Source organism: Barbatula barbatula, assembly GCF_947034865.1.
Source record: "Barbatula barbatula genome assembly, chromosome: 9".
NCBI lineage: Eukaryota > Metazoa > Chordata > Actinopteri > Cypriniformes > Nemacheilidae > Barbatula > Barbatula barbatula.
In genome coordinates, this window is record NC_136772.1 from 19405751 (window position 1) to 19419632 (window position 13882).

At 37.0% G+C, this 13882-nt stretch overlaps 1 protein-coding gene across 1 annotated transcript; it reads left to right on the top strand.

The window, feature by feature from the left end:
- Positions 1-836: 836 nt before the first annotated feature.
- On the top strand, positions 837-9596 carry lrrc58b (leucine rich repeat containing 58b). Its single transcript, XM_079465109.1, has 4 exons — positions 837-1465; positions 6414-6542; positions 6661-6938; positions 8123-9596. The coding sequence occupies exons 1-4, from the start codon at positions 1011-1013 to the stop codon at positions 8314-8316; spliced, it is 1056 nt and encodes a 351-aa protein (XP_079321235.1). The 5' UTR covers positions 837-1010; the 3' UTR covers positions 8317-9596.
- Positions 9597-13882: the final 4286 nt, after the last annotated feature.

The following is a 13882-nucleotide window of genomic DNA, read 5'->3' on the forward strand; positions in this document are numbered from 1 at the left end:
ATGCAACCAGCCCGGAACTGGCCGTTTTATAACACTAATTTATATACCTGCACGACTTTTGCTTTAGGCAACTCAACTGGTAGTTTTCTGTGATCAATTCATCATGTGACTGTAAGAAGTGATTACATACATTTAATTGTCACATTTTTCACCACAGAAGGGTTAAGGGTCCTGTGCGCGTGCGTTAGGGAAAATAATTCACACAGGCTACACGTCATGAATTGAAAACCGTACACTGCACATTTTGGACAGGACACTTTCTGGAAAGACCTGTCCCGATACATTACGATTAAACTTATCGCTGATTTTTCTTTGTTTTGGAAGAATGTACTGTTTGGTTTCCATGATAACCAAAATAAAAAGAAAGAAATATACCTAATTAATCTTTTGATCATTTTAGGGAAATATCATATTCACAAGCCAAATTTAGTCATTCTAAACCTTCTTTTATTGCTTTTGGTAAGGAGACGGAACAGTACATCAAATCCATTTATGATTCAAGGAATAAGAAAGCTGCTAAAACCATTCAGTTATGCTCTATCTTTAATGTTTTCATTTGAAATTCCCCCTGGCTCTGCTCTTGTCTACTATTTGTTGTTTTGTATTAATGACTTTATTTGTGTATTTACTGTTTGTATCATAAAGATCTAATAAAGATTTAATAAAAAAAATTGTAGCAGCTGTGATACACAACCACCAATAGTGACTTTGTACACATGTGCGTGAGTTTAATTTTGTTAAGCTCTATTTAAAATGACGTAAATTTGTATAATTCTGTGCACAACGTTGCCGTTTTTCTCTGGTACTAGGAAAGGGTTAATACAGTAAGGCGGAGCCTCCAGCCCAGAAACATGAATGATAAAACAAGACTGGACGGAGTCGCTGCCAACAGGCAGGGAATTGAGGTTACAACGCATGGAAGTTAAAGGCACGGTGTGGGTATAAACTAGCTCGCAGTGTTAAGAAACCTACGGCCAGAAAATATACTTTCTTCTGTTTCTGAAAACAAGATGGAGGTTTTTGAAGAAGCCAACGGCAGTGAGAGCGTTTTAGATTTGTCCCGTCTGAGTCTGAACGACATGAGTTTGGACACGATTAGCGAGAAACGACGCAAAGACACTAAACAACTGTATCTGTGTTACAATCGGATCACGGTCCTGCAGGACTCTATATGTTCATTCTCCAACCTTGAGTTTCTGGACATCAGCAACAACGCGCTGACCGTCGTCTGCGAAGACATCATCCGACTGCCCAAACTCAAAACCCTCATAGCCAAGAATAATCGTTTAAATGAGTTTTCTTTGCCTAAACACTTCGGCTCTCTGCAGCTGGAGGTATTGAACTTTAGTGGAAACAGGTTTGAGGAGATGCCGAGCCAGTGTCTGCAGCTTCTGCGACTTCAGTCTCTATCACTGGGGGGAAACCGACTAAAAAGTATCCCGGCAGAGATTGATAATCTGACCAGGTAATATAATTTTCATCAGTAAGTATAAGAAACTAACGTTAATAGTTTCGATGATGTAATGCTTGATCTGCCACCTTTTGTGTAAATATATATACTTGGTGTAAATTTATATCATCTAGTCAAAATATGTTTGAAAGTGTAAAAATGTTTTTGTTAGTTAAAGTAACGTTACATTACCTCATACCATCAATAGGCTTTGCAGTGTCGATTATATCGATTATTGCTTATTTCACTAAATCAAAGGGACAGTTCACCCACCCAGTTCAAACGAAACTCAGTCATTTGTTATGAACACAGCAGAGAAAGATATTTGGAAGAATGCTTAACCAAACATTTCTTGACTGCCGTAGTAGGAAAAATTACAATGGTATTGTCAAAAGTGCCCCAGAATTGTTTGTTTTCGTACATTCTCCAAAATATATTTTGTGTTCAACAGAACTAAGAAATGTATAAAGCAACTTTTCCTATAGGGTAGTCAATGATGACTGTTCCCAGACTCTCCTTATGGTTATTCCACTGCGGCATCTCAACTGTTCAAATCTCAGATCTTGTTTTTTTATCTAGTTTTAGACAGATTTAATTGTTAGTCAAATAATGATCGAATTTTCATTTTGGGGTGAACTGTTCCTTTACACCAGCATATTGCATAACAGCATTTGTATTATAGAGGTACAATAATAGGTGGAACAGCAGTGTGAAAGACCGACAGCCTTGCAAGACTGTGATCAAAATCGAGGTTATCACAAAAACAGTACATGTTGAAATGCTGAAAAGTAAATATAAAGTTGTTTTCTTAGCAGTTTTTGAGATCTGAAATATTTTCTATTAAATTATATTTCTATCTATAACAGCAGGTTGCTTTGTATACATTTTATAGCTTATGATATGAACAAATTGCAATATGTGCACACAAGAGGTCACGTTGACCAGCGTGAGATTATTTGTGATGTTAGCAGATGCATCTACTGCTCTCCAGAACTGTAAACCATGTAACTATACCTTTATCCTGATATGATATCAATGCTGTATATCAGTATTGCCCTAATTTGATCTCACGTGCATGTTAACAAACGTCTTCCACCTCATGAAGGGAATTAAACTCCCAGAGAATAACATATTGTTTATCAGAGCTTTATTTACCTGTTGTAAAATCATAAAAATTAAAAAGTTTGGCTTAAAGCCTGTGGATAATTTGAGTGACTGCATGGATGTCAAAATACCATGATATATATATATATATATAAAATAAAGAATGATCTGCTTTTAACTTTAAAGCCACAGTTTTAGGGAGGCCCTTAGTGGTCAGTGAAGAACATGATTGCCAGCATGAATCCCAGATCTGAACACCTTTGGGATGAATTGGATTATTGTGAGCCCAACATGAGTGCCTGACCTCACTGATGCTCTTGTGTCTTAATGGGAGCAAATCATGACAAACTGGCATTATCGGTGTTGCTGGGCAGTGATGTGGGATCATAGGTTCAGGCTTTCTCTTCCAATTAATCCGGATCTTGTTCTGTTGCATAATCTGTATTTCATGCATGTGGGATGGAGAAACCCATTCACCAATGGTACATCATTGTTGTTTATAGGGAAACGTCAAAATTGTCACAAGTTACTTGACATGAAAGTTGGAATTTCATTCGTAAACGCGAAAGCAATGATCCAGATCCACTAATTTATTTCCCAAAAGCACTAATTCCTTGCAAGCATCTTGCTTTCAATACAGACAGGCGAACATCTTGACTCTTGTTTTTGCATCAGACAGATCTATCTGTGAATGGTCACTAGGCGTCTTGTTCTAGGTAGAGACAGATTACAATAAATGTCTGTAAATAAAAATGATAAATAATATTTATCATCTGTTTATATTAGTAGAGAAGTCCAGCTGTAAAAAGCTATCGATACAGTTCATGTGTAATATTTTGTGCAGATTTTTGGCAGTCAATATTTTGATAGATAGCAGCTGTACTTGCATGAGAAGAGCTGCCGAGTGCATTTTTAAGATGGCCACTGAGGCATGCCAGTGAATGTTGAGCTCTCAGATGTAGAGCTTCTATATTAGTTTTCAGTGAAACGGTCACTTCACTAAAGCTCTGCAGGAACAGTGAGGCCACTGAGGCCGACTTGGCAGACAGCCATACTATCATACAGAGCTATCTACCCTGCTGGCCCACATTACACACGGAGCTTGTCCTTTTCAAAAGATCTGGGCCTTTTTCCCCCTTTGCCTTCTCTGTTCATTGTGGTGATTGTAGAGACTTAAGCCGAGATGAGCTGGCGAAGGGAATAAAGTAAAACAAAAATTAATGGCTGTCTTTGGGGAGTCTGTGCAGAAAAACACAAAAAACTGAATATCCAGTGGGATACAATGCGTTCAAATCTCTCACTCTGTCTTTTGGTATTCTCCCCTTTAATCTCTTGCTCCCTTCTCATTCACTAATGTTTCACAGTTCGATTGACAGCAATAAGATTTCAGAGAGGAACACATTCTTTTGTGTGAACTTCTGGTCTGTTTTCCGTACCAGATGTGCTGAAGTGTTGGTGAACACAGATTTAACAGAAGGTATGTTTGCAGAAGGTTGTTAGTTAACATTGAACTGTATTGATTTAAACTCGTAATCTAAAAATAAATCGAAATATCTGGTTTGATTTTAGATGACTAGTTAGTTTCTTAGTTTTTTTTAACCCGATCACTTCCAAAACTGTTGCAACAAAAATGTAAATACATTTATTTTAAATAGAATTGTATGGTATAGCATTAATATTAGTTTTTTACTCAGGATTTACTGGAATATAAATAGTTTATTAGAAGAGGGTGTCGTAGAACTTGGTGTACGGGTTGGTGGGCCTACACGTCTTTTTCTTTTTTTCCTCATGTACTGGGACTCATTTTGGTTCATTCAGAGGTCTATTTAAGGTCTTAAAGGTGTCATTTTAAAAGGAAAACTGGTTAGAATGAATAAAGAATGATTCGTTAACATGGGTCTTTTATCATGAGAGTACATTGTTCTAATATTCTTAAAAACAACAATATCATCAAATCCGTCACTACTTTTTTTCACAGACAGATGGAATTGTACTTTGTAACCTAAATATTTTGTGTATGTAACATTTTGAAATTGTCCACAGCAACAGGTGTCAATACAGCAAGCATGGATTGCCTTGTTTTCAGTCCATGGATGTTGCCTTTAACCACAGATAAAGATTGTAAAATTATTTTAGACTTCTTTGAAACTTTAACCCAGACGCTTGTGTGTTTCTGGCATAACCATGTGTTTATGTGACAGTAAAGTAGCAATAGGGCACAAAAGAACACTTTGGTGCTCATGTGCTACTTGATAGCACACAATGTTATATGCCAAAAGAACATTGTGTGAGTAAAATTACTTCAAAGTTTAAACTGGCAAGACTTTTAAACGAAAGCAAGTAATAAACTTTTGTGATGACATAACCACAATGACTCAGATATTTAGGCTGGTAAATAGGCTAGAGTATGTGAATGTTGATTCCACAGTGCGTTTTTACATTTCCATTACATTTAGTAGGGCTGTGCAATTAATCGCAAATTAATCGTAATCGTTCATTTTAGCATTCATCAATTACAAAAACAAAATAATCGAGGTAAACGATTATTGTGCCGCATTCCATTTTGCAAGGATCTTCTCTTTTCTTGTAGTATAAATCCGCAGCGCACATTTTCCCTTTACAGTGAATTGAACTGAAGAATAAATGTAAAGAAATAGCAGAGTTTAAAAGCCAAGTATTTTAAATTTTGTATGTTGTTTTAAAGGGCTCAATATTGGCCCAAATAATTGCGATTATGATTTGTCATAATCGAGCAGCCCTAATATTTAGTCATTTCACAGAGGCTTTTATCCAAATATCAGATAGCACAGGTGCATCTGTAAGATGTCTGCTAACGATCTTAAGATCTTAAAACATCTGCTGTGTAAAAACATCTGCTAAACAGCTAAGAGAGAACTTGTAGACATCCATTCTAAATCATACACGTCTTACAGACATCTTCTAGATGTCTATATGACATCTGACAGCAGATGTCTGAGAGATGTAGGGCAGATGAGCAAAAAGCACATGCCAGATGTCTTGCAGATGAAAATGCAGACATCAAATAGATGTCTGCCAGATGTACTTTTGCTATCAGGGAAGCAACTTACAAATGAGGCAAACAATGAAACAATTCTAAAGGAATGGTTCACCCACAAATTAAGTTTCAGCAATAATTTACTCATCCTCATGACATCCTAGGTCTATATGACTTCCTTTCTTGAGCTGAACACAATCTGAGTGATTTTGAATAGTATACTCATTCTGGATTTGTAATGGCACTGCATGGATCCCCACTCATAAAAAGCACATCCATCTCTATTAAAATTAATACACATGACTCCGGGGGATTCATACGTGTATATATCCAATGCTATTACAAAACTAGGAAGAGCTATAATATACAGAATTACTCAGACTTTGTTTGGCTGAAGAAATGAAGTCATATTATACACCTAGGATGGCATGAGGTTGAGTAAATTATATCTTAAATGTAATAATTGGCTCAACTATTCGTTCAACAGTCGTCTTGTAAAAAAAAGACATTTTATTTTGTTCATGATCTAGCTGACATATAGCACTCCTTTTAAAAGGTAACAGCACATAACTAACGTGTCTTCATATTAGCAAAGGGGACATTTTCTGCAGCGAACCAATGGTGATATTTCATTTACAGTATAAGCCATTTCAGACAGTAATATTTACATGCCATTAATATCATGCACCCCTTTTAATTTCCATGAGATTGTCTTAAACTTCGCCTCGACTAATCTGATTTGTTAATCTGCTGAGTGTTGTCATGTTTGACATGTTTTTGAATACTTTCTCTGCTTTAAAGTATCATATTTTTTGCAAAACTAATTCATCTTTCTCTTATTAGTTTAGAGATGTTGTATTTGGGCGGTAACCAGATCTCCTCCATCCCTGCTGAACTAGCCAACTTGCCCTGCCTCACTTACCTGGTTCTGTGCGATAACCGCATCCAGAGTGTTCCTCCCCAACTCCACAGGTATGACATGAACTATGCACAGGCTAAGGCTTGTTTAGTTTCTAGAGCTATTATCTAAAGAGACAAATATTTAAAAAGGATTGTTCAACATCTTTCCCCCATTTGTTCACCCTCACAGGCTCCATTCTCTACGCTCTCTTAGTCTGCACAATAACCTGCTGACATATCTTCCGAGAGAGATCTTGAGCCTGGTACAGCTGCAAGAGCTCAGTCTCCGTGGCAATCCCTTGGTCGTGCGTTTCATCAAGGATATGACCTACGACCCCCCATCGCTATTAGAACTGGCTGGCCGCACCGTCAAAAGCAAGAACCTTTTATACTCCCATCAAGACCTCCCAAACCATTTGGTCAACTACCTTGACCTGTCCAGCAAGTGCCCCAACCCCAAGTGTGCAGGTGGGAGAATAAAGATGAAAGATTGATATAGAATAAAAGGAAGCAGTATTAGGGAAAGCTTGAGAAGAAACGGTTAAAGGCAACAATAAGGCCAAATAGGATGCTGATGCTTGTTTATATAGAATGTTTATATTGTATAGATTGTATATTGTAAGAAGTAGTTTATTTTATTTTATAGAACACCTCTTCACAAGCTCAAAGTTGCTTTACAGTAGTGGTTCTCCACATGTTTGATCTTTCAAGGTCCCCCCATCGTCTACAACAATATTTGAAGGGTTCCCCACTCACAATTTCTACCCAATAAAACATTCTTTAGCTTGATATTACAAAATATATATTTATGTCTTAAATTAAACATTAGGAATTTTATTTTAAATAATTGTAATCTTGAGGGTGCCTCAAAAATTTGCGAAACTTTTGAGAAACACTGCTTCTCTAAATACTAGGGATGCCACAATTCTCAAAATAATTTTAAACTGTTTGGTACGGCCTCAAAAATTCATTACGCTTACGTGAATTGTGGTTTTGCATTTAAATTAATTCAGTGCGCTAAATTACTCTCTGAATTGGCTCTGTCTGCATTTGTATGCATGTCTGTGCATTGAGCAAGATAGACGCATCCCCACGAGTAAATACCTAATGACAAGTGGTGGTCGGGTGGTGAAGCAAGGCTGCCTGCACAAGAAGCAATGAGCTGTTGAGTAAAATGATGATTGGCCATCAGAAGCACCAGAACCTAGCTGCTTTATTGTACCCCGCTGTACCAAAGTGATGTCCGAATTTGGCACCTCAAGAATTTATCTCATGTGTTTCCCAGTGCATACGAAACCCAGCACACACACAGAGAGAGCGTCTACAGCACCACACCAAAGTCCGTTTAACGAAAGTCATGACACTCGGCGGCCTTTCGGACAACTATTTACGTCATTGCAAGAGCACCTCAGGGCAGCTATTTAGTGTTGCATTTCTTCCAATTTATTGCAAAGGCAGTGGCACACCTTATATATTATCAAATGCAAATGGCTATATATAGATTAAAAAAGTAATGGGCCGAAACCTGAGCCCTGAGGACCCCCTTGTGTATGTGCAACAGTGGCAGACTTGAAGTATATTCTGTTTTGTAATTGATGGCCTCTGTACAGCTATGATTCTAACCCTGGTATATCTGACTACCTCATCTGTAGGTGTTTACTTCGACTCATGCGTTCGTCATATCAAGTTTGTGGATTTCTGCGGCAAGTATCGCCTGCCCCTGATGCACTACCTGTGCTCTCCAGAATGCTCCTCACCCTGCAGCTCCAACCCTCAGAGTGACGCTGACTCAGACGACGACAACAGTGTGCCTGCTGATCGCCTTCAAAGAGTCCTGCTGGGATAACCTCGCACTGATCTCTTTCCCTCTCTCAGAGCTTTATCAGCAGACATTGAACTGCCAGCTGGCTCTACAACCTCTCAGCTGAAGCCAAATCTTATTGCCAAGTGAGTGAGTGAGTGGAATATAGCAGCCTTCTGAGAAACATTTGCAGATAGTTTCTCTGTATTTTAGGACCTTGCTTTGCAAAGGCAAAGTGAAAACACTGGTAGTTCAGTATAGGTTTTTATAAAGTGGTAAATATATGAATGGTTCCTTTGTCAGCGAGCTGTTTATCTCTTGCACATTTGCAATACATAGAAGAAACCGCTTGGTTGTATTTTTTCAAAAGAGTTTTGTTTCTTATGGTACAAATGTTTTCATGTAGCGCACAAAGATTTACTGTGAATCAAGGGGGAAAATAAATATGTAAAGGTCTTTTGCTTTTGGGGTTTGTAAGAAGTAATGAATTAAATTTCTGTAATTTAAGTGCAGACATGAATTTCAAAAATAGTGAGGCTTACGAAAACCTTGCCTGCCACTGGTCGGACAAAAAAGTAGCCCCAAAATTACTCGCTAGCCCAAATGTTTTATGTGGTACTGCTCAAACAAGCCGCTTCTTGTTTGTCAGAGACATGATTTGCACTTTTAGACGGGACAAATCTGCAAGATGGCATAAGAAAATGTAGACATTTCACTTTGTATAAAAGTTCTGAGACCTTACAGTCAAACAGTGCTACAAATCTTCATATAAATGTAATCTTTGTCAAATATCCTACCACTCAGGTTATTGTCTGCTTGTGCAGTCAAAAACTAGGACAACAAAATTCTGAGATAAAGAGTGACAAAGGTCACCAGTCACAGGCTTGTGTCTAAACTGTAGAAGTTTGTTTTGAAAGCTAATTCTTTATTAAGTTTTTATTGCATCAACTAAAAATGTGTGATATTGTTACAGGGCAAAGCAAAGTTCAACGTGTTCATAGCGTTTTTAGTTTAACTTCCATGTGAGAAAGGTAATTTAAAAAACATGTAAGTGACTTTTCAAAGTTTCGTTCTTCAGACACTTTCTGTATTATTCACTTACTACTTTTAGTTTCTTTACATTTGCCTTAACATTGATATTTACTATGCATATAAAAGGTTGTTTTTAAAATTATATTCAAGGCTTTTTAAATAATCTTGATAATGACAAGATAGAATGTATTTTTATTTAAATTGAAGTAGATTTAGATTGTATTCACTCTTTTTATGTACATGTATTTGCTCTTCTGATGTAGTGTACTATAATAAAAAACAATTTACAGCGCATTGCATTTGGTCAATCCATGGATTAGCAATCAAAGTCACGACCCTTCTGTTGCCAGCTAAAATGCAGGAACACTTCAGTGCACTCGCAGTGTCATTGGAATTTAAATTTGTTTTAGTTGGCAACATTGATTTCCCTTAGAAATCCTGTAGATAGACAGTTGAGATGGTACGGGAAGAGTCTTAATTTGGCTGCTTGCATACTGGACCGGGTTTCCTGCATTTACATATGAAAGCCATTTAATCATTGGTACTGAATACTTTCTTTTCATAATCCAAATTAAAAGTTTTACTCTATACAATCTTTCTTTGTAAAGGGCTTGTGTTTCTAGGCTTTTTTTTACCTTCAGAGCGTCTATTTAGATGGAGTACAAATAGCCCGCCTTGTTGGCAGAGACGATCTGCACTAGCTCCACCTACAGCTATGCTTTCATCCAAAGCGTTGACATTGCATTATACTATACATTTGTTTCGAAGTATGTGCAATCCCCTGGGAACGAACCGACTACCTTGGCATTGCTAGTGCCATGCTCTAACCACTGAGCCATTTGTTTGGAATTGATATTTTCACTTTGTGTGAACAGAACCTACTACTATTTAAACTTATTGTAAATAGCATCTGTCGCTATTTCCATTTAGTGAAAATTTATTTTATTTATAAAAGATTTCCCTTAGCCACTGAAGATTGTTTTATGGGTTTTGAAGAACCGATGTGTTGTTTGACTGGCAGGTTTGTTTGACAACTTTTGAAGCACTTGTGCTGTGCAGGTTCAAAGACCTGCACAGCACCCCACTGACAGTACACTAAAGGCTGCCATCCTCACTTCTATATATGCATATGGGGTGATGACGTACTTCCGCTAAAATCTCAGCCAGCTAAGCAACTTCCGCTCTCATTGTGCTGAGGTAGTTATTCATCAAGCTATAACGATATGTTTAGTAAGAAAACGTTCAAATTCCAGTGATCAAGCCTTGGGTAATTGCAAAAGTTTACTTGGCTTTTTTCATAGTGGTGAATGTACTGTAGCTTGAAAAGGATGGCCTGAAGCACTTCTGCTTTTGGTTGTCGATGGTTGATGTAGTGTTTGGAGAATTGGACTAGCGTTGTTGAAGGTAATCCTATGTGCATCTTGAAGTGACTATTTTGAACACTATTGTTTCCTATATGGATGCTATGTGCGCCGGATGTTGACTACTGTAACAAAGCTTGCGGATATTTTAGTGGACATACATCATCACTCCCTGTGCATATTCACCATTGCTTAATATTTACGTTTGAGGGTTCAGGGAGCAGCCATATTTTAGTATGCGTAAAACTCCTCTTTTAATGGAATTGTTCATTCAAAATAAAGAAAATCTGCCATTAATATTCACCTTCATGTTGTTCCAAGCTTTGTGTTCTTTCATTTTTACATGAACCTAAACAGCTCTTTCAGCTGGTTGTAATTGAAATCATAAGATGGCTTTCTGAGATAAAGATAAAGTATAGCCAAGTTCTTACTTGTGTACCTTTATGATGCAGTGTCGCAGCTTGGACGTGGAGTGTTGCTGCATGTTATATTGGTCAGTTGGAAATGGGAAGGGCAATTCCATGCAAATGTCAAACAAACCATGAAAAGTTTTCACCCAAAGGTTTTTACTACTAATAGCAAATATTTTTTGTTTTTTTTCCATAGTGTGGTTGGTGCCATTTTAGGGATTGTCACATGTTCTTCATAAATGGACACCAAAATTACAATAAAATTATGATTTGATCTGATGATTTGAAGAGGCCATGCCTTCTCCATTTGTTGGGTGTTATTGCTACAGGTTTGGGCATGTTTTTACACAGAAATCCTACACTGTAGTTTTTGGTCATATCCATAAGCTATATTTATTTGAGTTTTTTTTATAGAAAAGTCTGATATTGATGTTTAGACTACAAAAAAGGATTTAGTAAAATATAAACACGTGGATCAGTATATAGGTATCAAATACTGTACATTCTCTGAATGTTAGCCATATCCATATCTCTGGAATTGGCTGGAAGGCTTTTAATTGGAATCTTGTAATCCCATAATTCTTACATGGTGTAAATGCACCTTAACTTTCTTAAAGTGCCCTCGATGTATAGACTGTGAAGACATTCAGTTGCTCACTTTTGTTTCTGTTTGTGTGTATTAGTGTCAAGATAATTTTTTTATCTACTTTATTTCATGGAAATCTCTGGGTTAAGTTTTTACAGTGTTCCCCAATTAATGCAAGACTCTGACTCCTGTTTTTTTTTACTGGTTTGATGTAATGATTGTCGTCTTTCAGGCTTTTTAGGCCCTTAGGTGTTTTTAAACTCTGTCATGGTCAACGGTTAAAACGGAAACGTTTTAAACAGAAAGACACATTGCACATTTAATTTATCTGGTATCTGTTAACCACAGACAGACTGTAGATCTAACCACAGGAATGTGTAAGCATAATGCTGTGTGGGTTGGTCTCCACTTAAACGTCTTTCTGAGGAAGGGAGTAAAGGTAATCCTCATGGCACAAATACTACTGAACAACTTTGTTTATATAAATGAAAGGAAAGAAAACATGTCCGCAAGGTAAATTGTGCAATATCTATGAGCTTGTGGCATGTGTGTGCTATATGTACTGTATCTATTGTGGCAATTACCTGCAACCTGAGACACGTGTACTATGCCAGGATGAAATTGAAGCATTAACATTTAAATGGTTGTAAGGTGAGAGCTGTGATCAACATTGAGTGTCCAGCACTCACTTTTGAGAACGAACTCTTGTAAAGTATGATCAAACAGATGTGGAACCTTTATACTGCTATCATTCTATACATGACAGGAATATGACTCAGATTTGCAAAGAAGCGTATGAGCATCAGAGGTGAGGTAACCTGTCATTTTGAGCAGGATTACCGACCTCCCACAGGAGGTGAGTAATAACTGTATCATTGCATGGGTGAATGGAAGAACTTCTCAACTGTGTCTGTCGTTGGATTTTTAAGATATTCTTTTTCCTACAGGCTAAGTTTTAGCATATTAGCCTTTTATGAGTATTATATCACAGTTTTTGTTCACAGTTTATTTTTAGAAAGGCATTAGGGATGTTTGAAAGCACATGAAGGTAAATAATGTGGCATAATACAATACTTTTTGTTTGCTAAATCCAAGGTTCCTACATCTTTGAGCACTGAAAAGCCATGACATTTGCTGTCATTTAATAAAACTGTGATTCAGTCCTTTTTGTTCGTAAATCATTTTGGTGGATTTTTGAAACGCACACCAAACACCACAATGGCTTGCAAATTAACTGTAAAACTTGTAAAAAAGTTCATTTACTATATAAATTTATACTTTATGAGTGTTGAAACCCTGTAACTGCAGCATTAAATGCATGTACTGTATTCAACATTCATTCTAAAATAAGTGGAAAATAATGATGAATAAGATTTCTGATTATTCATTATGCAGAGTGCAGGTGTCTGTATTCCCGCACACGCTTGTGCACTTAACATTGACCATATGCTGTTGTCACTGGCATATTTGCTATTGAGTCTCCTCTTTCTCAACTCAGTAAATGAGAATACAGCATGCGATCTACTGTTGCCTGGTGTGTATGAAAAATTGATCAGGACTTCGCAACTTGAGCCTGGAAGTGTTGTATCTGCCCTGAGGTTAACCTGGTTATTCCAATGGCTTATTACAGTCTCATCTAGGAAGGGCAAAGAGAATAAGTTTTGTTTTAACATTCTTTTTAAAGAAGGTTTGCACTACTTTGCTAAGTAATCAGACTTGTGGAATTGATTAAATAGAACAAAATCTTTTGACATACAAATTGAAGAGACTTTTATGGACTGACATCATGCAAACTTGCAACAGTGCCATGAGACTGGTTTGAAACTTGATAGCATCCACCCAGAACACCATAGCAACAACGTAGCAACGCCCTGAAATTGAAACATTTAAATGAAAAGTGGGCTAACACTCACATTTTAAATGTCAAATATGTTGCACTGATGCACACAAGAGTCATTGTCATTTTAGACTTTAAAACAAAAGAAGTTTTAGATACAAATGGTCGTTGTATCGCCAACAACCAGCGCTTTAAATGTCTACTAGAATTTAAAGTGTGATTTTTTTTTTTTGTATTATTTACAGTATGACATTGGCTCAGCCCGACACCGACATCTGCTGATAATATATGGAACTATCTAGGTCACATTAACGCACAATACTGCTTTCTTGCCTTTGGGACAAAAACATTTTGAAATTTTAACAATAATACTTGAATTATAAAA